Here is a 26852-nt window from a genome sequence, read left to right as displayed (position 1 = left end):
ATGTCAGGCATATTTCAGCTCGATTTGTGTCAACCCTAATAAGTAAGTTGACAGAGTAATAAATTGGGTGTCTGCTCAAGACCTGGCACCTGTACAGGAAATAAAAAAAGTATTTCAATTTCAGTAAGGTTCTCTTTGTTTTACAAATGGAGGTTTTCCAGGGACTCTCTTTCATTTATTGAAGTCTTCGTATCTCAAAACTCATTTCAGTTGTCACTGGAACTGTGAAGAAAAATAGCAACTTAAAATAAAAACACACATTGATGAGGCAAACATTTATATCTGCTCTGCTAACTGATGTGTCCAACCTGTCATGTGCTGTGCCTGGCACCTAGTAGATTCTTAATATCAATTTATTGAACAAAGGAATAAATCTATGAATGGCTCTGCTTTGACAACCTATCCTATAGCTTATGTAAAAAGCTGTAGATAATTTTGACTTTCTGTTTCATTTTTTCTTTCTGTATCAGTCATTTTTAGTATTAGCAACGGGGCAATTTCCTGACCCTTCTCCCCTAGTTAATATTTGGACAATTTGTTGTCACAACTGGGCCAGAGAGCTGTGCTACTGGTATCTAGTAATTAGAGCCAAGGATGCTGCTAAATATTCTACAATTCACAGGACAAGCTCTCATAATGAAGAATTATCTGGCCCCAAATGGCTATAGTGTCAAGATTTAGAATCCCTTTTTTGGAGAAATTATTAGTTGAACCCTATCAAATTGACAGTATTTACTGATTTTTACCTAAAAATTGATTTTTATGTAGTTGACCCTCTCTTAATATGTGATAGCAATTTCAAGATTTTATCATTTTGGTCACTGTTTCCACAGGACACATCCCTTCAACTAAGAGGTATCCTAAGTGTTAATATGAGACACTGTTCAGAAATCCTAGTCTAAATATATTAAAAGTTACCAATCAAGTTTTAAGATATAATTTCTTTTTTACCCTGGATAACAAGTATGAAAACAGCTTTTAAATTTTCAAATTTCTTGGATTTTCTTCAGAGTTCTGGAACAGAATTGGAGCTCCTGGCCCCTGGCCTCACCTGTCTCATGAGAGCCCTCACACACATGGGTGTGGAGATCTCAGACTTCTTGTCCCAGCACTGTTTATGTGTCCCAAACCAGCCACTCTTGACTGCTTTGTCACGTTTAGAAGTTGCACACCTGCAGAAGTCTGCTCTCTGGAGGACTGGACCCGGAATAATGCCCCCAAAAAGTCCTGTAAACAGACTCTGGGCCACTTTGAGAGGGGGATTCTAGAGTGTCCAGAGGGTGGCCTGGTTGTGGCCGGAGTTCTGGCAGATAGTTTCCTTGGGTCAAGGACTCATACTCAGAGTCACAACTGCTCTTTCCAACCATGTAATCTTAAATGGAAAATTAGGTTTTAAGATCTGGTGATGTGAATCCTATCCAAAAGTATCAGCCCTGGACATTTTTATGAGTTACTTATATTAATACTGCAGTGAAGTACCCTGATATTTTATGCTACAGATAAAATAATAACTTCAGCTATACAATGTGATATTTTAAAGTTATTCAGTCATTATTAAAGTCATGCTATCATTAAAATCAAAAGTAGGTTATAGAGATTGTGTCTCCCAAAGACCGAAAAGAAAGTGCCAGTTCATAGAAGCTTCACAGATATCGTCCACTTTTCTAAAGTTAGCATTATGTCATGTTGTTTTTATGAAAGACCTACTATTATGCCTGCTTTTGCCAACTGAAGGAAATACAAGGAGGAATTTCCCCTTTATAACATAGAGCAAAGAGTGAAGATGGTTTTCAGCATGTTTTGCGGCAGCCATTTGAGAGGCAGCAGCGCATCTTAAGCAGCAAGTGTGCAACCCTGAGCTTCACTGAGTGCTCATACAGACTGTGTATTCATCATGCCAGTTTCCTTTACTGTTTGTTATTTGTTATGGTTTGATAGGTTATTTTGGGGGCCTAGAAATGCTCAAAAGTTTCATTTCCTATAAATTAATGCTGATTGTTTCTTGGTTTTTATGGCATTTCAGCTTATGAAATGGTTCCTAGAAATACTTTACTGTAGGAGAGCAGCACTATTAAAATGATGAATTTTAATATACTAATTTAAGCTCTTTACCTTTCATTTACCTTTCATTTACCTTTCATTTAAACTCCTTAAGAACTTCCTCAGAATTAGAGCAATACAGTTATTTGTGTTTTATAAATAAATATTAGTTAGGATGATCAGTTCATTTTACATGTTAAAATAAACATAAAAGACAATTCAATCAAATTTATGATAAAAGCTATTGTGTTGAGTCTGAGCTTAAATTTGATCACAGAAAATGTAAAAGAAAACAGACTACACTCTATAAAATTGAAGTACAATTTTATGTGTTCGGAAATTTTTGAAAAAAAAAATTACTGAAGTTTGGTAAGTGGCAAAACACCTTCTAGTGTCTGGGTTTGAAAAACAGTTGTTTGTTTTAACTGTGTTTGCATACTTTATTTCTAAGTGAAGAGTACTCTTTATCTCTTGAGAAATGTAGCTTTTGTTACCACAAGAAATAATTGAAGTGCTATGAAAATCTAATAGGTGATCCAATATATCCCATCTGAAGCACACACAGAGAGAAGGAGACCATAAGAAAAGGAGTAACAAGGAAGAGAGAATAGTTAGACAGATGCAACTTTAATCTAAAGGCAAATTTTATGTATACAATATATTTTAAGGCTTTTTTCCATTTAGGCAGTTTGCACTCTCCTTTATGCTATTTAAAATTTCTACCTTTTAAATTTCCTTTGAAAAGCACCCTTACTGTGTTCTTCATTAAGATTTAGAAATAACAATCACAGAAAAGTCACTGTTTTTTCATATTTATGTTGTATGAGTTCTTGAAAGGTATTTTAAAATACAACAAAAGACTGGCATTTTGTTTTTTTTTTTTAAAGATTTATTTATGCATACAAGAGCTGGGGTGCAGGCCAGAGATTCGGGGGTGTGAGAGGATTCACCAGAGACAGAGTGGGAAGAGAACAGGCAGACTGACTGAAATACACTGCTGAGGGCACCAGTGAGCGAGACAGGAGAGGTCTACCATGCCATGTGGATTGCTCCCTGAGTGTGGATTGCTTCATAGCGTGGTGCTTTAACCCCTTGTGCCACCAGGGAGGCCCGGAATGGCATTTTAAAGAAAGAACTTGTGTCCATGATGCCAATGAAATAAAAAGAAGCATCCTGTGACTCATTTGAATACCAAGGAAGTCATACCACTTGAAAGGCATGATAAAGCAACAAGAAAAAAGAATAAGGGGAACAAAATCTTATTTTTGCATGTGATTTGATGATTTTAAAATGGAATCTAAATTGTGGCATAATCATTTTTTGTGAATTTTATTTTTCCAGCTTGTTTTTCAGGAGTATTGAACTGACCAGTTATGTTTATGTCTGGGAGAACTACAGGCTCATCAGTTTGCCTTGGGATTCTGCATGGACTTGGTATATAACCTTCCTTGGAGTTGATTTTGGCTACTACTGGTTCCATCGCATGGCTCATGGTAAGTTTTTTTTTTTTTAATATTTATTTATTTATTTATACAAGCACTGGGTATAGTCTGAAGTGCAGGAGGGTGAGAGAATTCACCAGAGCCAGAGGGGGGAACAGAACAGGCAGACTGACAAAGTACACTGCTGAGGGGAGCAGCAGGCATGGCAGGAGAGGTCTGTCGCACCATGTGGGACTCTCGCCAGTGGCTGGGGATCGAACTGTCACTGCAGAGGCTGCAGGCAGCTTTGCAGCCCAGCGCTCAACAACTGCGCCACCAGGGGAGGCCCTCATGATAAGTTTTAAGTCCAGGCTTTATTGCTAATTTTTGTTGAAATGTTTTTGTTACAGAGTACAAGTTCAGTAAATACTGAATGAATAACAATTCATTTCACAGCATGTGAATTAGGAATAAAAGATTACTGTGCAATTTATTTTTAAAGTTTATGATCATGAATTTATATTTTCACTGTGTTATATTTATTACAGTCATACTAATATACCACACTGTATATGATTCAGGGATATAGGTTTCCATCTTTCAGGTGTATATTAACACACCACACTCACCACCAAAGCACCCATAATCCTCTACTATAGTACATTGAAACAGAAACAATCTGAAGTCATTTTTGAAAAGAATGTAAAAGTATTAGAAGTACATTTTTGATACCCTATGTCTCTATTTTAAAAATGTTTAAAAATTGATGGCTGTCACATTACTTTTTAATATATTGCCTTTCAATATAGTGGTAGAGTCTACAGACCCTACACACACTGTCAAACTTCACAGCACCATTATTCATGATCATTTATAAGAATTCTATAACAGCATGGGATCCACAATCTAGTGTGCTGTTGTACCTGAGTTCAATTCAAGTTCTTGGCACTATGTCCACGTTAGCAAATGAAAATGCAACCAGCTAGGCATTCACCAAAATGCACCTCAGTGTTGACTATTGTTTTGCAAAATTTCTTATCTTACTATACTTGTTCACTGGTTCACTGAATTTACTCTTTGGGATTCTTGGCTGCACCTTCCAAGTAATGTTTCATTTTGCAAAAGGAAATGGAAGAGAAGGAAACAGACTAAATCTCTGTAGGGATAAATAAAGGTTGGAGAATTATTATAGAGCTAAGGTGAGCAAATGATCCCTAAGGAGAGACAAGGCATGCAAAATGTATTTCTGAAGGGAAATGGGGGAAAGTGCTAATTTAAAAAAAAAAAAAGCTACTAAGGAGCAGAACACAGGATCGCAGTGGGTGTTTGGGTTGAGTGGGTGGGGAGGAAGGAAGGAAAAGTAAGAAACCTGGAATAATAATAAATAGATGGGAGATGGAAAGAAGAGACCTCAGGGTGAATAACTGAGCATGTGTGGAGGAGTATGTGTGAGCAAATATCCTTCCTAAGAAGGGTGAAGGAAACAGCAGTAGCATCAACACACGTTATGCTTAATGCTTAAGGAGGCTATATAAAGCCAGCATTGTTTTTATTAAACACTTTATATATATATATAAAATAAATATATATATATATTCAATGAAACTACAAAGTTTAGATTCTTTTAAAAATTGAAGTGAACATGTAAATTAGAAAATGTTATTTATTTTGTTTGTGATAACCTTTGTCTTTGACATAATGGCTCAGCTCCTGACATCATTTCCTTGTGTATAAGTACAAGAGGATACTCCCAAATCGAACATGATGAAGAATAAATATGGTCATATTGTATACTTTGCATTTTACTTCAAAATAGAGTTTCCTCCCCTAAAATACACCATTGGCAATCTTCCTTATTTTCTGTGCAACACATAGGTAATGCAAAAAGCACTTACATTGTATTACTTAATTTCAGAGACCTTCTAATATCACACTGTCCTGTACAGATTTGTTTGTTTGGGAAATCTGCAAATTCGCTTAATCTTTGAAAGCCCATTATAACAGGAAACAAAGAACCAACAAAATATTACCAAATATAAAACTTTTAAAAAATATGTGGATTGTAAGTGCTCTCAGTTAGGAAAGAGCAATAAAGTAAAATAACATATTAAAAACATGGAATCAGGCTGTTTAAAGTATGCTTCCCATTAGAAAATTTTGAGCCAAATCCAGTAGAGGCAAGCATTAAAAAAAATCTGAAAACCTTCTGGAAAAACACTCACCACCTTCGGGCTATGGAGCCAATCATAATTTCAAAGACTTACGACTTTTGATGGAAAGCTACTAGGAAAAAATAAATTATAAAGCTGAATGTGTCAACCTTTTAATCTAACATTCAATATTTAAATTTTGTAAGATAATGTAAAATATTAAAATGTTTTTAAAAAATCTAGAATATACAAGGATAAGAAAACCTACAGTATCAAATTTCTTGAGTCCCTTGGTTTATTAAGCCTATACTGATTAATTGGTTAAATGTACTCACCTAAAAACTTTGAGAAGTTCTAAAAGCCAAATGTCATCTTAAAATATAATAAGAAAAAAAATCTTTGTATTCCTACTTAGTATGTTTCTTTTTTTACACTATTTGCAACAAACTGATATAATATTTTCCATATTTGTTAATATATTATGTTTTTATTTGTTAAATATGTTATATATGAATTTTGAAGAAACTATATTACATGTATTTAAATTAGTTCTTTAGTAACCCTAATTATTGTGAGATTTGTTGTTTTTTGTATGTTTTACATACGTGCAAAATTTTCTCAAAGGGGGCAGTTTGTAATTAGTAGAAAAGCATTTATCCTCAAAAACATGAATCCATCTCTGTTGCTTTGCAGAAAGACAGGGGTTCTTGAGGCTCTGTGTTCTTTCTATTTTATCCCCTTTTTCTCTGGAATAAAGAAAAAAAATTGCTAATTATTGTCTTACACATAAACAAGAGTAGCACAGTAATTTATATAGAGTGCACTTTGATAACTTAAAAAGCTATGTAGAATGATAAACTTAAATAGGTCTAATTAAAAGTTATTTCTTGCATACTTTGTCTTCATTGCAAAAGGATGCCTTATTTTACTACATAATTTACTGTTTATATTAAACGTATAAGGGAATGAGTAAATATTTTTTAAGGGAACATTTGAACTGTAGGTGATTACTGGATGGCAGGAGCATGCAGTAGTCTGGCTCTCCCAGAGTAATTTACATTTATTTATTTTAAAAAATTTTAAAACACACAGATTTTTGACTGACATTTTGATAGCCACAGTATCTTACCCAAATCTGGAAATTTACTTATTTATGTATGTATGTATTGCAAAAAGGCAAAACCATAATAATCAACCACCATTCTTTGTAACCCCTCTACCCTTTCTCCCACCCCACCCTCTTTACCTCTAGTTGCTCTATCAGATAATCTATGCCCACAAACTATTTTTAATTTGTTTTGTTAGTTCATCTGCTCTGTTTCTTTATATTTCCCATGTATGTGAAATTATCCAATTTTTGACTTGATCTCTCTGGCATATTCCTTTCAGTGTCCTTCCATTTTGCTGCAAAGAACAGAATTTCATGTTTGCTAATAGCTAAATAGTTGTCCATTGTGTACACACACATGCACATCAATCATTTCTCCAATCATCTATTAGTGGACACTTAGTTTGTTTCATATCTTAGCTATTATAAATAATGCTGCAATGAACATAGAAGACCATGTAACTTTTCCAGTTGATGTTCTTCAGATAGATGCTCAGAAGTGGGATTATCAGATGGTATGATACTTCCATTTTTCCTTTTTAAAGAAAAATAATGATTACTTTCCACAATGGCTGCACCAGTTTGCATTCCCACCAACGGTATATCAGGGTTTTTCATTCTCCACATCCTTTCCCACATTTCCCACACCGTGGAGTCTTTTTGATATATGCCACTCTCACAGGTGTGACATGACATCTCATGTGGTTTTGATTTGCACTTCCTTATTAGACGTGATGATGAGCATTTTTTCATATCTGTTGGCCCTCTGCATATCCTCATTGGAAAACTAACTGTTCAGATATTCTGCCCTTTTTTTGTTGGTTTGTTAATTTTTTTTTCTTCATTTAAATTTAGTAGACTTTATCTTATCTTGAATGGTGGTTATGAGTATATATTCATAAAATTTATTGAGTTTTAAAGTTCATAAGATTAAAAGTTTATGTACTTTTCCTATACCACTATAAACAAAGTGATTTCTTGGTGAATCATTTGATGTCAAAATGATATAATAGTTTGAAGTCAAAGTGAATAAGTATACAAATAGGAGCCAAGAAGACAACATTTGTGATTATAAGTAAAAGCATACTGGTTTATGCAGATTTTACTTGTTGGTTTCCATACCAAGAAAGTACGAGTGTGCCAATTATTAATTTTATTGCCTCTCATTTCCAAAATCCTTCTTTGCTCTTTCTTGTACTACCAGAAAAGGGCCATTTTCTGACTAGATGTTTGGCCTTGACAACTTATAAGCTGGAGGGATATGGCAAAGTCAGAACAAGAAGGGGCTTTGCTTCCATTTTCTAGGGTGTCTTTCTCTATGTGGACTTAGCAGACTGGTATGCAGATACCTTTGTACTGTTTACCTCATGGATTAGCTGTAGACCACTCCTATGGTAAGATCTATTGCCCTCCCAGGGACCACACCAGAGGACTTTCTGTAGTCCATGCCTTCTGACACCATCATATTCCATCATATTCTCTCTGTCACCAGTAATTTTTTGTTTCAGCTTAACTCTCTCCAAAGATGTCTGACACTTAGTCTTGTTGGTGAGGGTGTAGGGGGAAGCACTCTTCAAAATTTTAAGTACTTCCCTGTTCATCTCTGTCAGCTGTGTATGAATGACTATGTTCTGCAGTTGCTACTTCTATACTACTGAATTATTCCTTGCTTATCTCTTTTAGTAGTTAATCACCTTTTTACTAGTTAATAATTTTTATATTAACTTTTTTCTTATTCTAATTACTGGTGTGGTTTCTGTATCCCAACTAGACCCTGACTGATACAGTCAGTCTCTCCTATAGGATTGTAAATCAAAGTTCACCTGACTGCACATTTAAATCTTCCATTCGGAAGCAGTGATTACACTTTGAGACTACAACACAATTTAGTTCAGTTCTGGAAAAAAAGACAAACATTGTAAAATTGTTATACTGAGCAATCTATAAAATACCCTCAAGTTCTAAATCTTTTACTGAAGAAGTAAATTGATGAGTTCATTTTTATTCATCTTTTTGTATCTAAGCAAAGAGAATGCCCAATTTTTGTGTAATTTGTTACATTTATTCCTACAACTTGATGAAGTGATTATCTTTGTATGTTACTGAACTTTATTACTTTCTTTCTGATTTTTTAACAGTTGCATTTTGATCCTCCTAATTATCTTCATTGTGTAAGCAGAGAAAATAAGCAGATGTATTGATTAGAAATTTTTTTTTCTTATTTTGGATGGTGCCACCTATTGAAAAATAGATGATTTGTGTTAAGCTAACTATGTATTTCTTTTTTTAAGTGCTAAAATATACCAAATATATTTGTAACTATTTGCAATATATTGTACCTTGCTAAAAATGTGGGTCAATTGTATTCTTACAGGATCAGTGAGGGTAAATCCACTGTGTATTTGCCTTAGTCACAGCCATTCTTCTTAGCTTTCCTCATGATTTCTTACATTCTCTCAGCCCTTGGAATAGTCATTATTCAAAACATACACAAAGGCAGTCTCAGAATTCCCATCAGTTTGTATATGATCTCCAGTTTCTCATCATAACTTTCTACTGAATCTCATCATAACTTTCTACTGAGTTCATTTCAATGATAGGTACTGCCTTATGTCTAATGTTTAATTTTAAGTATCTTAATTTTAATGTTAATTTGTATATAGGTGCACTTATAATGTATGTATAGTGAAATACTACTAGTATTTCCCCTGAGAACACCATTTGAGGAAGCTTGTCTCTAAAAATAACTTATTCCTATCACTGACAGCTGCAGTCATCCTTAAAACCACAGTCTAAATTTCTTTTGGTGTTCTTCTGTTACTAGACAGAGTCTAAAAACTCTGGGTCAGAACCTCTCTTACCAGTTCTGTGTCCGGCCACCTACCACCACAAATGCAAACATGAGGGCCTTTGGTGCAGAAAAAAAAAAAAAAGATTATTTGTTCAAACCAACAGAGTGGAGGGAAAGGGAGATGCCCAGATACTTCAGTAGGGTATTGCAAACTGGAGCTGCTGTTACAGGAGCAGCAGGGTGTGGCAAGCCCTACTTTGTCAGGAGTCAAGGTCAGCAGCACCCTGGGGCAAGGTCTTACCAAGTCCTGCCACCACTGGAGGAGCAAGGTAGGCCAGACCTCTACTGCTTAGTGGGGGATTCTGACAACACAAAGAGAAGTCATCATGCATTGTCCCGTTAAAATCTTCTAAAATGGCCGCTCAGCTCTGTCACCTTCCCTGTACTCAGGATGTTAGGCCTGAGTACAGAATCCTAGGTTCAGACCTAGTGCTGCTCAGGTACCCTCACCCAACCTTTGGCCTAGGCAGTATCTGGTAGTGAGGTGATGGTGACCCATCATCCTTGTGATGTGTACCCAGCCCATGAGACCTCACAGGCCACCTGAGGGCCAGAGGAATGCAGAACTTGAGTGCATTGGGCCACTCCAACACTTAACTGTCTATGTATAGATAATATATGGGAAGCACATTTGAAACAAAGATCTTGCTCTCTTCAGGGTGATTAAAACTATAGAGATATCAAACAGGGAAATCATACAATTGGAAATAAAAAATAAAAATTCCAGGAATCTCTAGCAGTCTATATTGGAAAATTAACATGAAAGTGTGGAAATGTTTACAGGAATAGTTCAGAGAATTTGAGGATGGCTATGTTAGTGTGTGACTGAAGAGTATATAGGGACCCCCCAAACTTTCATGCTCCAAAGGGGTCCATCTATGTACACAAAGGCAAAGAAGTTACATAGAGTGAAATAACTTTGATAGGATTAGGGAAGAGAGAGAGGGGAGAAGAAAGGATAGTAGTTTCTCATTAAAACACTCAGGTGGCGCAAGGGGTTAAGACATACCTATGAAGCTTTCTTTCCACAGCCACTGCAGCACGAATTTGATCCACAGCCAGGGAGCTAATTGCATGATCCAGCAAACCTTTCCTGACTTGCCTACTGCTCCCCTCAGCAGTGCATTTCACTCGATCTGCCTTTTCTGTTCCCCACTCTGTCTCTGGTTAATCCTTTAACTCCCACAGCCCTGGCCTATACCCCAGTTCTTGTATGCAAAAATAAATAAATCTTAAAAAAAAACAACACCCAAACTTAGCCATCCCCGTGTCCTAGTTAAACTATATATGACGACATCTAAAGCCTTGTGGGTGACTTAGTAATACTGGGTCTTCCACATATACAGGAGGCATACATGCTGTTGTTATACTCCTCCATGACTTTTTCTGTTATCAGTCTGTCTGAAACTTGTTTGATTATTTGCCAGCTTAGACAAACACAGAGAGGTATAGGATGATTTCCTTTATTCCCTGACAATGTGTAAGAGTGTGCGCAACTATTTATCACAGACTTAAATTTGGGCTTAACTTCTTTGTTATAGATAGATTTTGAATTTATTTACCTCCTAGTTTTGTTTAACTGAAAAATGTTTGAGAATGAAAGAATTACATAAATATAAATGAGTGAATTAATGATGAGTGAATATGCCAACTCTAAGAAAGCAAGATGGAGACTTCTATGAAAAATTTGAAATGGACACCAAAGGAATAACTTAAGTTTCAGGTTACCGTTAGGATTATAGTGGAACAATGTTCACTTAGATATATGGGATAACTGCTTTTGTCTCAAGTAATTTTGTCTCAGGGGGCAATTAACTGCTTTTGTCTCAAGTAATTTTGTCTCAAGGGGCAATTTGAATTAGTCTCTCTCACTGAGTGCATATTATCTAAATTTATAGTATCAAATAAAATATTTGAGAACAGCCATTTTATTTATTTATTTTTAAAGATTGTATTTATTTATACAAGAACCTGGGTAGAGGCCAGATGCTCAGGAGGGTGAGAGGATCCACTGGAGCCTGAGCGGGGGACAGAACAGGCAGATTGATGAAATACACTGCTGAGGGGAGCAACGGGCAAAACAGGCGAGGTCTGCTGCGCCATGTGGGACCCTTGCTGGCTGGCCGTGATCGAACCGGTGCTGCAGAGGCTGTGGACAACTTCACAGCGCTGAGCTCAACTGCCTGCGCCACCAGGGCAGGCCTGAGAACAGCCATTTTAGATGTCAAAAACGCAAGTCAAGTGGAATTCTATCCTCTTACATTTATTAAAAATGTATATTTGTGGCTGAATTTAATTCTACCATGCTAAATAGCTCAGTGAAAAAGACAACTCAAAGAATAAAGTCTAAAATATTTCCAATATAATGAATTGCTTTTATGGCATTTATTATTAGAAATATCTTTATGACTTGAAACATTTAATGTTTTAGGAGAAAAAGTCATATAGAAGTTTAATAATAACCTATATGCCTCCTGTATACATTGGAAAGAACCCCCATAACTGAATAACTCACCCACATGGCTTAAGATACCATCTTAAATAGTTCAGATATAACATCAAAAGCACCCTCCCCCTATCTTCAGATTTTCCCACTGAAATCAAATTTTGCTATAAAGATTTATTTTGGGGTGGTGGGTCTTTGTTCCCCTACAGTTCTGCCTTTGTGTTAATGTTCACACTCAGAAAGCCAAACTCTGAACCACAAGATTGTTTCCACAGAGGAAACCTTTTTATTAACATGTGCTACCATCACCTGAGAAGGACAGTTAGTGCTGAAGAGATGATATCTTTAAATGTTGAGTGAAGGAAGACTGTATAGGAAAGAAAGGAAAGTGGGGGTTTCCCTGGTGGTGCAGCTGTTGAGCGCTGGGTTGCGAAGCTGCCCACAGCCTCCGAAGCGCCTGTTTGATCCCCGGCCACTGGGTGAGGGTCCCACATGGCACGCAGAACTCTTCTGCCATGCCTGCTGCTCCCCTCAGCAGTGTACCTTGTCGGTCTGCCTGCTCTGCTCTCCCCTCTGGCTCTGGTGAATTCTCTCACCCTCCTGCGCTTCTGACTGTACCCAGTGCTTGTATAAATAAATAAATAAATCTTTGAAAAACAAAAAAAAGAAAGGAAAGTGGACTCTATAGTGTTGGCCATCCTTATCACTTAGTCCCAACTTTAGAAGATACTGGTCTTCTCTATTCTTTTATTTCGACCCAGATTGATTGTCTTAGTGTTGGGTAAATTGTCTTGAATTTTGGGGGGAAATTGTCTGCCTCAAGGACTAAGAAAATATGTTTTTTCCCTTACTATTGTGTTTTATAGAAGTCTGAGATCAAGATATCTGTAAAGTGGGATTCTTTAAGGCTTCTCTCCCAGGCTTATGAAAGACCTTTTCCCTGTGTCTTCATATGCTCTTCCTTCTGTATGTGTCTATGTTGTGATAATCTCTTTTATAAGAACAACATATTGGAACAGGACCCTCCTTAATGATCTTTTAAGTAAATTATCTCTTTAAAGATTTGCTTTCTTGCTTTCCCAAAATGGTCACTTAGTGAGGTACCAGGAGTTAGGACTTCAACCTATGAATAGGTTGGAGGGTGGGAATATTTCAGCCATAACCTAGTTGAATGAGAAAAAAATAATGTTCTTTCCATGAGCATATACAGAATTGCTGCATTGATTCAAGGAAAAGGCAGTGTTTAGTAGTAAAAATTGACAGGTGTGCTTGAGGCAATGACATTTGGTTTCTAATGCATGTGATCTTTCTGAAGTTCAATTTCCTCATTTCTAAAATGGGAGTTATAATACCTTCATTTTGATAAAGTTAGCAAGCTTGAATAAGGAATGCATTGTGATACCTCATAGAACCATACTGTGTATTCTCATGCTAATTTAAATGAATGGCTATACTGAAGTGCTCCATATTTTCTTATGCTTTTATTGCTAAAGCTTTTTAAAGTATTACACTTTTCCATGTTTGTAAAAATTATAAATTTAGTACAAAAGTTAAAGTAATTAATCTGAACACAAGTTTTGGACCTTGATTAATTTCCTAACTTATTTTCCTACTACATATGTAAAACCACTTAAGGGTAATAAGGATAACAGCTGCCATTGTCTTTGTCATGGACCAGGAGAAGCCTCCCATGTCTCTCCAAGTCTCTCACCTTCACATATTTCTCCTTCACACATCACCCTATTTACTTCATTTCATCTATGTTTATATATCCACTTTGCTCTACCCAGCTTCCCATTTAGGAAGTCCAGTTCACAGCTTGCTGGGAATTGTATTCCAAGGTGTCTTCTACATGTTAGTGGAGGAGGCAGAAATGATGCCTATACACTCCACTGCGATGTTCCTCCCCTTTTATGAATTCTGTAACAATATTGCGTGTACACCCATTCAAAATCATTATATTTCCTTAATGAATTGAGATTTGTAATTATGAAGTATGAGATACTTTTCTTTGAAAATAGAGATCTTCCTCACTGGTGCTCAAGTTTCCTCCTTCATGCATTCAAATTGTATTTATGTTGTAAAAAATATGTGCTTTTTTATTAACTGAATAGCCAAAGTCTGTTCTTTCATATGCAGACTTTGTTCTTTATTCTGTAAAAGCAAATGTTAATGGAACACATGCTCCTCATTCTCCTGTGCCCCTTTCTCCAGAGCCAGAAGGAATTCAGACTGCTTATTTTTATACTTACTGATATCCTGGGGAAAAAGGTAAAGAAGAGTTTATAAAACCTGGACAAAAGAAGGATGTAACTTTTCAGTTTTCCCAAGGGCTGAGTCTCAGCAGAAGTAACTGACAGTTTTTGGACATCAGAATGAAATGATGACTTGGGTTGAATGTCCAGATGTGTGCTCAACAGACATATAAGGTTACATTTTAAAAGACAAAAGAATGCAATACCTATATCTTTACAGGAAGTTGTAAATAGTAAACACATAACTCAGCTATCAACTATAGTTTGATTTCTGAAGATTTTCAAAGTAACAAATACATTTTCTTCTCTTTATACTGCTTAGCAGTGCTTAAAATAATCCTTATATCTGTAAAAAAAAGCAGTTCAAAAGCCCATAAACTTAATTTAATCAATTGAAGACTCAGAATATGATGATTATTGCTTTATTATCTTCAATGTGTATTTTAATGCATTTATTTTTGCCATAAAATGAAAGCAAACTGCAAATAGTTATTCATCTATACCTGGGAATTTGTTCATCTTAGATAATACTGCAAACATCCTCATAAAATCCTTGCATAAATATGAACAGAATAATGTTTATTCTGAGTTATCTTAAGCCATGGAATACCTTTGGAGAAAAATAGCAATATTATTCCTGTGCTTCTAAATTCTATAGAACAATATCATACAGTATATTTCTTAATTATTTCATAATTCTTATGAAGGAATATGAATAATATATTAAAATATAAAGCTCTAAAAGACAAATCTTTTCTCTTTTTAGAAAGTTATTGTAGCTCTATATTGGGATGTTCCAGTGTAGTATAGATACTGCCCTCATTCAGATATTCATATGTAGCAAAATTTTCTTTTATGTTTTACATGGTTACCCTGCCTTGCATGCTTCGTAGAAGCCAAAACATACATCCATGGGAATGACAACAAAGCACATCCTAATTTGGGAGTTTTAAAGGGCTCTGGGATTTGCAGTTGACAGTTCTTTGGCTAAATTCCAACACACAACTGTACCAGGGAGCAAAAAGAAGTCAGTTGGGTTCTGTCTTTCCCTGATCCCATGTAATTCTGGAGCCAAAAATGATGTACAAAATAAAAGTATGATAACTTGCTTACATAATAGGAAGTTAATTCAAAATGAATTAAGTAGGTGACATTTAATACAGAGAAAGTTATCAGTGGAAATTCACTAGTGTTGGATGAAGGTAAAGCCTTATAGTTGTCTCAGGAGCATAAACAGACAGCAAGTGATTCCTCATATTGAAAAAGAAACTTAAAGTCACAGCACTTCCTTTGTAAATGTATCTAAGGAAGAAGTTAATTCTATGGGCTTTAATTTCCTCATTTATTTATTTATTTTTTTTTTTTTAATTTTTTTTTTTTTTTTAGAGGCATGTTTTATTTATTTATTTGTTTGTTTGTTTGTTTTGTTTATACATGCACTGGGTACAGTCAGAAGCGCGGGAGGGTGAGAGAATTCACCAGAGCAAGAGCGGGGAGCAGAGCAGGCAGAAGGACCGAAGTACACTGCTGAGGGGAGCAGCGGGCGGCAGGAGAGGTCTGCGCGCCATGTGGGACCCTCCTCCAGTGGCCGGGGAGCAGCTGGGAATCGAACCGGCGCTGCAGAGGCCGCGGGCAGCTTCGCAACCCAGCGCTCAACCGCTGCGCCACCGGGGAGGCCCCTTTAATTTCCTCATTTAATGGAAGGTGGTGGGAAGAAGAGAGTGGAGAAACTGGAAGAAGTGTTCAGGCATTATGTTACTAATTAATACCCCCACCCCCATTTCCTAGAACAGGATCCATTGCTAACATAGATGTTGCATCCCTCTTTCCCTTACTTATATTTCAGCGCAGAAATGAGTGGGGTAGGAAACAGTGAGCAGTTTGTCCAAAAGTTGACCTATACCTGATAAAGTGTGTACATTCCAACCAATATCTGTACCTCAACCAGCAGAGAGATGCTGGCTAAAGGGGTTAATTTAGTTGGTCTTGAAAAATATACCTCTAGAAGTGACTTTTCTTTCCTCACTATCATTCAGTAGATATGCATATGACAGTTCTTTTATCAAGATGTTAACAGCATTTTTGCACAATCATATACTCAAGTTATTTATTTCCTTTCCTACTTTTTAAATACTCTTCATTTTCAGAGAGATAGATTCATACAGAGGAGTAGAGAAGTTTTAAAGTCAGATAGACCTGTTTCAAATTCTGACTCTATTGTCTATTAATTATTGTGACCTTGTATAAATTATTAAATTTTTCTGAGTATTTATTTGTAATATGCGCATTAACATATAAATATATCTCCAGCTGTTGTGAGAATAAATGAAATAATTATTTATTTAATGGTTAGCATATAGTTATTTTAATTATATATATTATATGCATACACAGAAAGTTATCATATGTATTATATATATACAAAGATAGGGTATATATATATGAATATACAAATATATATGAATATTCATTCATGTGTATGATGACCATGCCAAAAATTCCGTAATTCCAGACTACAGGAGATGGGGCTAATTGATTAAATTGCTTTGTCTCACTAGTACTATATGACTTCAGAATCTTTTCTAAAGGAGTACTCTTTAAACAACTGTTGTTAACACATGACTGAGGTATTCAGTTATAACCCAAGCTCAGACACTTAACTCTGTTCTTATTTCCTGGCTGCTCCTCCCCTGCTCTCCTTCTTTCAGAAAGTCAGGTTAGTGGCAAAGTGGGAGTTGGAGTTCTTGGTAAATGAGATCTCTTTGGAGTGGATGTGAGGGTAGAGTCCGTAAAAAGCATCAGTTGGTGGGTTGTTATCCTAACACAAATATTTCTAGGATGAAAATATCCTTTTATAGAAATGTGAGGACATCAGGACAGGAATCATACTCATCTTTGAAAATCTATCCCAAGTACTAGTTGGCATATTATATGTGTTTATAAATGCTTTCTGAATTAGTCCAGAAGAGTACTATTAATTAAACTGCTTGGTATTGAATTTTTGGCAGACGTCATCATTGAAATAAAATTGTACACATGTATTTTAAAAACTATATAAGTAGGGCCTCCCCTGTGGCACAGTGGATTGAGCACAGTGCACCACACAGCCTCTGCAGTGAAGGTTCAATTCCCGGCCAGTCAGGGAGATTCCCACACCGCGCAGCAGACCTCTCGTTTCACCCGCTGCTCCCCTCAGCAGTGTTTTTCGGCCCTTCTGCCTGTTCCGTTCCCTGCTCTGTCTCTGGTGAATTCTCTCACCTTCCCGCGCCTCTGGCTTTTACCCCAGTGCTTATATAAATAAATAAATCTTTAAAATATATGTATGTAATAAATTTTAATTACAATGAAAATCTTGAATATATCTTTGCTTCTCAGTATCTTGTCAAAATAATTGGGACAAGTTTAGTGAGCTAGGAGTTCGTGAATTTTATTTTGGTTGCATTAAAGTTGAGATATTTACTCCAAGTGGAGAGATCAAAGAGGAAGTTGGATATGAAGTTCCAGGAAAAGGTCCGGTCCAGGAAAAGGAGATATGAATGAGCATACCCTTATGCAAATTAATGGAATTTGAAGTTATAGGAGCAATTGGGATTCAAAGGAAGGAGTCTAGAGAGAGAACATACTCTGAAAGCCTTGTGATATTCCACTGTTTGTATTTGGGGGTGCTAGAAAGAACCAGCCAATCAGACTGGAAGGCAGCAGAAAAGTCACAAAAGGAAGCTGGTAGAGAATCCTGAAAGAGAATTAAAAAGTTATATCAAAGAGAAGATGATGATCAACTATGTCAAATATTGTTGAGAGGTTCCAGCTTTAGGAATAGTAAGCCAGATCACTGGGACTAATATCTTCTCTGAGGGCAGCTAAAACTATGGGGTGAGATATAAAATTGCCATACTAGCTTCCAAAAGATTTCATAATATATTGGATTCATCAGGGCAAAACTTGAAGACTATAGGACACGGAAAATTAAGGCCACACAACATTGTTGTTTTGTGGCATCTGGCAATTCTGAAGAAACAACTATGAAAGTGAGTGGTGATTTGGTTGTCTTCAGGAATAAGAGGGTAGAAGTAAAGGGGGTATGATAGCATCTGCCAAAGATGGAGATGCTATCATAAAGCTGAGACCTCAAAAGGTAAGGGTCAAATAGAAATAAAAGCATCTCTTTATCCCGCCTTAATGGGGGGGGGATTGTCTTGATATTAGAGAAATGAAGGAAATAAAGACAGGTGAAACTAAAACTGGTCCCTAAGAATTGGTAAATAAAAATCCAGCCCGAACAGATAGTTACAGCCAAAATGTACACTGCCAGGCTTATCTCAGACATTTCAAGGCATCTATTTCAAGGCATAAATGTATTTTAAAGTAATGCTCCAGGTACCTGACAAAAACTAAACCAACATTTTAGGGAAAATAGTGATGCTTGTCTACACCTCACTGTTTCAACAGCAGTGACCAGCATTCATCATTGAAAACCAGGTGTATAAGAAACAAGCAATTACACTTCACATTTAGCAAAATCAGTGGCAAATGAGACTCACTTGCCTAGATTTCAGGTACAGATTTTAACAATGATGCTTACAATGTTTAAGGAAATCAAAGAAAGTCTTGCAAATAAATCGAAATATTAAGTATGAGAAATTGTACCCTTCAGCTTGTAAGAAAGTGTGGCATTCAGGCAATTTCATATAGGGAAAATATAGGTAAAAAAGGGCCTTAAAAAGTACTGTCTGAGAACACTGAACTATATATAAAACACTGATCCAATATAGTCAGCCTTATTACATGGGTAGGTAAACCTGTAGTGTATATATTTCTCAGGTGGAAAAGAAATGCCAAGCTTTATTGTTATTTATAACGAGAGAGATTGATATTATTTGCTACTTGTATTTTCAAGGACAAGAGATTGGTAAATTCAAATAGCATATACTATGTCATTCTGAGTGTGCTACATATGAATTTAAGTAAATTCTGTTTATTAATTTTATATGTTCATTTCCTTTTCTTGCTCAGTAGTATTGGCTCATAGGTAAGTTATTTATTCCTTTATAGCCTTCTTTACTCATCTCAAAATTAGAAATAATAAAACTATCCCTTTTTACTTTATTAGTTTGCCATAAGGCTCCAGTGAGGTGATTTGTGCCAGACTATTCAGGACTACACAGTTTTGGGTAGTGGCTGCATACAGAGAATCTGAAGCTTCCACCTAAATTATGTTGGCATTCCAATATTTATCATTATTGAGTGTTTCTTTTGTTATTTAACCATGTTCTTAAAAGAAATTACTAAATCTAGGTATTATTTACTAAATCTTTATTGCATTTCCTTGAATGAAAGGTATTAAGGTATATATACCTTTTCATTCTGAATTTTCAAACATTTTTGCATGACTGACAGAAATAGAGATAAGACAAAAATAGGTCAATTGTTTGCTCTCTCACTTAAAAAAAATCCATATTAAATCAATCCTACTATGGGTGAGAGGTGAGAAGTGAAAAGAGTCTGCTGGGTGGATGTTCACAGTCTCTATCTTATGGTGGCATCTTATTGCTGGCCTTTCTTTGGCATGTCTAGATCTTCCCTTGTGGACCTGTTGGGTTCAACTTATTACCATATTCTTTATCTCCGCCTCCATTTTTAGTTCCCTACATATGTGTCACCCATAACTGGACATCTTAGCAAGATAAAAGAGGGTTTTTACTGCAAGAAGCATCTGCTTCAAACAGATGTATTTCAGTAGTTCTACCATTTACAAAAAGAAACAAACAAACAACCCACTATGTTCTCTAATATCCCAAAAAAGGTTTCTGTATAGATGGCAGATTGCATCCTTGATCATTAGAGCTGAGAATGGTAGTGTTTTTACCATTTCCCAGACAATGCGAGCATCACAGAATACTTCCTTTCATTCTTCCCTTATCTTTTTTACAGTTTTTGTCAGGCATTTTAGCTCTACATATATTTCAACCCACAAGAATTTTAAAAATTTATTGTTCATTTAGATTTACCCATTGATTTCCCTTTTCCAAGGACCTCTCTTTCCTGCATTATTGTGTGCTCATCTTTTTTTCCTCCTGAAAACTGCTGTTAAGTACTTTTAACATATATCTGCATGTAATAAGTTCTCTCAACTTTTGTTTATTTGAAAATCCCTTTAATTCACTTCCATTTTAAAGGCAAAAGTAAATACATAGGACCCATCATCCACTCCAACAGCCTTTACCCTGTGGCCAATCCTACCCCTTTCACACCCACATCCATATGAAAAAAGACTCAGACATTGCTTCATTGCATTCATTTAATCAGCCAATACTTTAGTATAATATCTAATGAACAAGCCTTCCCCCCCCCTTTTACTATCTACTTGATCAATGTCATAGATAAAATATGGTTTAAACAAATTGCTTAGTATCATCATCTACTGGCTTATTGCTCAAATTTTTTTATTGTCTCATAAATGTCATAATTAGGTTTTTTTAGTGAGGTTGCAATAAATTCCTCACACTGCAATGATTAGACATGCATCTCTCTAGGTTTTACTGATTGTGTCCCTGTAATATATCTTAACATATTCCTCAGTGCTATAATAATTCCTATGAATTATTGGTAGGATCGCAAGGCTGGATACAATTCGTTTGATTTTGGGCATGAAATCAGATAAAAGTTGTACTGTTTTATTTCATGGGGGAACATACTGTTGTGTTTCTTGTTATTATGTTAGCACTGATAGTCATGCAATTGATCTTTATATCTGTGTCTCTTCATTCAGTATGATTTTCTGAAGCTTAGGCTCCTCTGGGAACAATATTTTTTGACTTTTTGGTACTGAAAACAGTTTGTCCTTGGCTTATATACTTGGAAGTCAGTTTAGCTGCATATAAAATCCTAGACTCACATTTTTCTTTCCTTGAATATCTGAAATATGTTCATTTTCTTTGTTTTTAAAAATAAAGCATCATTTTAATAAATCTGACTGAAATTTGATGTCCATTCCTTTTTTTTTTTTATTGACCTGGTCGAAGATCTGGTTTATGAAACCATAATCCTTCTAGTCATTTTATAGGAAATTGCTTTTCCTTTACTTTAGGAGGAAGGGTGTGCTACAATAGCTGTCTCAACTTCACACAACAAGAGATCTTTCTATTGTTGTTATGTATTTATCTCAAATCATCCTTTTTGGCATCTCCTGCTCTATTTTTTTCCTTCCATTTTTACCTGAATTCACATTTCCTATGCTCTGTAATAGTTTCTATATATTGAGTTAATGTTAGATAAAGGCAAACTAGTAACACCAAATAGTATTTGAGAAACAAGTGTTTACTTATGTTTTTGTCCCACAAAGGTATAGGAGAAAATAGTAAATTAAGGTCAAGAACACTAACAGTCACACTGCATAGTGTTGTCCTAGGTTGTCTCTCAGTTCCCAGTGAGAGAGATAGCTGGAATGCAGACAAATGACTGCCAAGGACAGGGGTATCATGGACACATCGGAGTGTGAGTATAACATTGTTTACAGCATGGACAGTGGAATTGTACTGCTGACATTTGAAGCCCAGCTCTATTAGTTAGAGTGTGTGTAACTTGGGCGAGTTTCTTAACCTCTTTTTGCTTCACTTTCCTTATCTGTAAAAAGAAAGTACTAATGAATACCTCAAGTTTTATTATTTATATGCGATCCCTGTCACATAGTAAATGCTCGGTTACTAAAACTTCTTACTGTACATTACGCAGGTTTGGGAAAATTCTAGTCACTGAGTTCAAAATGTCTTTCCAAGTAAATTAGTAATTTGCCTTTTGAGTTTAATAAAAATTATAATTCAAATGAAAATGAATGGTCCTTCCAAAGGTAGTTTTAGTCTTTATAAGATCCAAATTGTATTTTCCTGTTCTTTTGTAAGTTTGCTACTGTGGTAACCTAGACTTTGGCAACTTGCCATGTACGTTGTACACTTCACCTTAAAATCATGAATTTTATATCATACTGAAGCTATTAAACTTTAAAAAGTCATCTGACTACTCATCTGATAATCATTTCTGTTGTATTTTATTCTTTAAAACAGAAATAAAGAGTCTATTTGGACTTAGTCTATCTTTGTTACTGATAATTTAAACAAGAAAAATATTTCAAAAAAATCATGAAGAGATTAGAATTCCCAGAAAATATTTCAAATTAAAACTGCATGGGGAAAAAAAACTAGCAACAACAAATGTTGGCGAGGGTGTGGAGAAAAAGGAACTCTTCTGCACTGTTGGTGGGAGTGCAAACTGGTCCAACCACTGTGGAAAGCTGTGTGGAGATTTCTGGACCTACTAAACATAGAGCTTCCATATGACCCAGCAATTCCACTCCTAGGTATTTACCCAAAGGACACAGAAACATCAATTCCAAAGGGCACCTGCACCCCTATGTTTATAGCAGCACTGTTTACAATAGCTAAGCTTTGGAAACAACCCAAATGCCCAAAAATAGATGACTGGATCAAGAAGATGTGGTACATATATACCATGGAATATTACTCAGCATTCAAAAAAGATAAACACATGCAATTTGCTGCAACATGGATGGCGCTGGAAGGGATCATGCTCAGCGAAATAAGCCAAAAAGAAAAAGAAAAATACCGGATGGTCTCACTCATAGCAGGAATCTAGAAAACTTAAATAATGGACCAGGAAAATAAATAACTATAAGAAAGTGAAAATCAAAATCAACAAAAAACTATGAACCAGAGACACTTTTAGGGGGGCGGGGGCGGGAGGGGAGGGATTGGGGTCAGAATGGGGGGCTGCAATTGTATGGGGAATATAACAATAAAATTCATAAAAAAAAAAAAAAAAAAAGAATAGTACTAGAAAAAAAAAAAAAAAACTGCATGGGGAATTAACATTAGCTAAGTTTTAGAGAAGCAGTTACATTTATTATGTTAATGTCAGCTTCTCCTCATCCCCTGGAACAAAAACCCAAGACCTGTTATAATTCTGTGGCTCAGGTAGATCTCTGAAGCCTATGTTTGTTTACTTAAGAACAGGAGAAATTAATTGGAAAGAAGAGTGACATTGTCCTTGTTTTCATTTGGATAATATGAAAATAACATCTGCTCACTTGGTTGAAGTAGCAGAGAGTAATTTTAGCTGTAAGTTTGAGTAAGCACAGATATCTATAAATTCTGCTAAATTATTGACTGCATTTCAACCAGACAGACACATGTTAGCTTTATATTATCTTATATGAATAACAGGTCTGTGTCTCAGTCTAGCTTGATTGTATAGTCCATCATATATACTGCACATAAATCCTGATGACCTTGAGAAGAACAAAAAGAAAGAAGAAAGACTGTTCTCTTGTTATTTTAAATGGACACCATCTCTCATATTGAGTATAATGAAAGGATTCCATTCTTTAGTCTCTTCATTAGTACATGAAAAAAATACAGACGTTTAGCAGTAAGGTACTTGCTTTGAAGTATGAGTGAACCCAGAGGTTTGTGCCCACTGTAGATCAGATTTGGAGATCTAGATTGATGCCACATATAGTAGTCATAACTTTAGAATTAACGTTTTAAAATTCAGGACCTGGAACACATGATAATCCTAGAAAAAATACTTCCGAGAAGAAGACATGGTTACTTATAGTACTAAAACTCAATGATCTTTTTTAAATCAATATATATTAAACTCAGTATTTTATATTTGTTAAGGTAATATTAGAAGATGATTGCTTCTCCAGTTTCATGTTGGGGATATTTCACTGGGCTCTATGACAGGATGTTTTCTCTTAACTTTTTTTTTAATTTTACCTAGAAAAGGAAATTTTTTTCTTGCCAGGTTTTTTAAAATCCTGTCTAAGAAATAAACTTGTATCCAAGAAGGCAGTTGTTAGAAAGTACTGTTATCTATTTAAAACTTACGGAAATACTTAATTTTAAGGCAACATTAACCAGGATTGAATTTTGGCGTAATTCCTCCGGAAGTTCGTGTCAGAAGAGTGTTACTGCCAAATAAATCCACTATGATCAGTTGAGCGACAGTGAATAGGAAAAACACTTTAAATAATTGGACACTCAGGGTTCCTTTCCAATGTCTGTTATGACATGTTAGCTGTGTCACTCCCATTAAAACCGGTGGGGGGTTTGAAGTTGAAATTCATCTTTACAGATTAAAGCCTTCCTTTTTAACACATGGTGCTGGGGAAACCATCAGAGAATACCTGGGTTAGAACATATTAAATGCTCTTTGGAGAGTAATGGTTCCAAGTTTTCCCCCTCATATTATCTTTATAAACTTTCTGGTTACAAATTTTGATGCTCTCATTTGAAGATGGAATGAGAGGTTACCCTGGTTACATTAGAATTGATGCATTGAAATAATTTTTGCAGTTAGTGTCTTGGGTAAGAAAATAACTATTGTCTTTCGAATTCTAATACATATTTATAGTCATTGCATTCCCTGATTTATGTTGTACAAATCAAAAATGTGTCTATTGTAATTTTAAGTTTATTTTAATGTTATCCATGTGCAATATTTGAATAATAACATTCTTGATGAATATTACTCATTAAATCAATAAGCAGCAGATAAAGTAAATCTGGTCACAAATCCCTGCTCTGTTAGCGATTATATGCTCAAGAAAAATTTACTTACTGTCTTTCAACCTATTTTCTTCACCTGTAAAATCATGATTATTAAACCCAACTATCAAGGTGGTTGTGAGCAGTAAATGACACAGTAGATATTTAGCATCCTCTCTTTGTTAAACGGTTGTCTCTCAGATTAACAGTTACCCCATTCAGTTGTCTCAAAGAACTGAATGAATTAAGTGAATTGAGACAATGATTATATCCCCAGTTTCATGTTGGGGAAATTTGTGAATGTATGAATGAATTACTTCAAAGTGCTATCCAGTTTCTCTCTGATTTGTCCTGTTTTATTTTCTGCATCTTTGCCTTAAGTCCTGTGATGGTGGATGCAAGGCACTCTTGTGGACAAGCATAGTAAGGTAGGTGAGGGAAGTTATCAATAGTATCACCATTCTATGTCCCTAAATTCAAGTCTGTTTCACTAGCACATAGTCAGAAATGTTACTATTTGGTGGGGTTAGTATTTGAACACAGGTTTACATGTTAAATTCTGTGTTCTTTTTTCTGTTACGTATCATCCTGCCCATCTGTGACTAAATGAAAAAAGAAAAGAATTTTCTCTGTTTCTCCAAAAACTGCCTGATTGACTTTACATGTCTTTTTTTCCCCCTCCTTATCTTACAGCTACTTACACAAAGCATTATTTTTCATCCCCATTGCCAAACTGAAGTCTTTCTTTTTACAGTTCATCATTTATTTCTTAGAATTAAGAAATTTTTGCCCTGCCGTTTCCTAGAATGGGCCTTTCAGAATCCAGAAAAGATGAGAAGGAACTTTATGAGGAGTCAACACAGGATGCAAATATTAGCCAGACCTTCAAAGCCATCAGTGACTCTCTGGAGAACTGACCCTTTGAGTTGAGGACCACTGCTTTGATAATTTTAAGAGGTCCTTTGTTTATTATAAATTGTCTTTCTCTCTGAGGAGACAGCAGCAGTATATACGATTATAAATTGCTTCCCAGCATCCTGTCTCTGGCACTCACCCATGCTGCCAGAGTGTGTGTGTGGGGGGGGGGTAGGAAAAAGAGTAATGAAAAAATGGTTAGAAATGAAAGCGGAATAGAGTTGGAATCATCCCTTCTAGCTGAGAGTGTGTAAAGGATCGGGAAATTCTGGAGAGATTAAAAACAAATAATCTTGATTTATCTAATTACAGTATGTTGATTCTAGAATACTAAGACTTAAAACCTTCACATGGTAGATGAGAAAATGCCTAGAGAAAATGTTAATCAATCTGTCGCCCTAAGTCGTTGACTTAATGCTTAGGTTTATGATTCAAGATTTACGTGAAGTTCCCTGTTCTTTGCATTTTGTACTTGCTGTGTCTTGATAAAATTTATTTTAAATGCAAGATGAAATTGCACTATTAACTAGATGTAGAATCAGCTTAACTACTCTAGCAGGAAAAGTTTCTTGAAACCAGTTAGGTTCTTTTGTAGTTCATTTTGATTTATTTCCCTGGAATTATTTTACTCTGGGATCTTTACATTTTAAAAGACTTGACTTCACAGAGATTTCCTGTCTTGCATTTTTTATGCTTTCTACTTTTTTGTTCATTTTCACTCACCTTCCTATTAAATTAGAATCATTGATTTAAAAATCTCAAAAGCTACTTATACCTTTCCACAATCATCATAAGTCTGTCATTTATGTTCTTGTCATTGTGTTCTCCCTTATTTCATCCCAGTCCTTCCTCCATGGGATGCAGTGATATTCTTGTATATTAATTTGATTTGACCTAAAATCAGTCAGTCAATTAATCTCATACTTTTGTTATTCATTTAGTTATAAGGAACACTTCAAGTACATGAAAAGTGGAGAGAATACTATAATAAATGTCCAGATACTACCCAGTTTCAAAATTATTAACATTTTATATTTTATCTTATCTCATAAGCATATACATTTTTGCCTGAAATAGTACAAAGGCAATTTGGAACATCAT

The 26852-nt window shown here is 35.5% G+C and overlaps 1 protein-coding gene across 2 annotated transcripts in view; it reads left to right on the top strand.

The window, feature by feature from the left end:
- Nucleotides 1-26852, top strand: part of AGMO (alkylglycerol monooxygenase) — a 328052-nt gene that overhangs the window by 44687 nt on the left and 256513 nt on the right. For both annotated transcript variants that reach the window (XM_054692404.1, XM_054692403.1), the window contains exon 4: nucleotides 3382-3533. In XM_054692404.1, coding sequence (XP_054548379.1) covers nucleotides 3382-3533 — 152 coding nt within the window. The remainder of the gene's footprint in view (nucleotides 1-3381; nucleotides 3534-26852) is intronic.

This window comes from Talpa occidentalis, unplaced genomic scaffold (assembly GCF_014898055.3).
Source record: "Talpa occidentalis isolate TD23 unplaced genomic scaffold, MPIMG_talOcc4v2.1, whole genome shotgun sequence".
NCBI lineage: Eukaryota > Metazoa > Chordata > Mammalia > Eulipotyphla > Talpidae > Talpa > Talpa occidentalis.
This window is presented reverse-complemented; position numbering and strand designations above follow the sequence as displayed.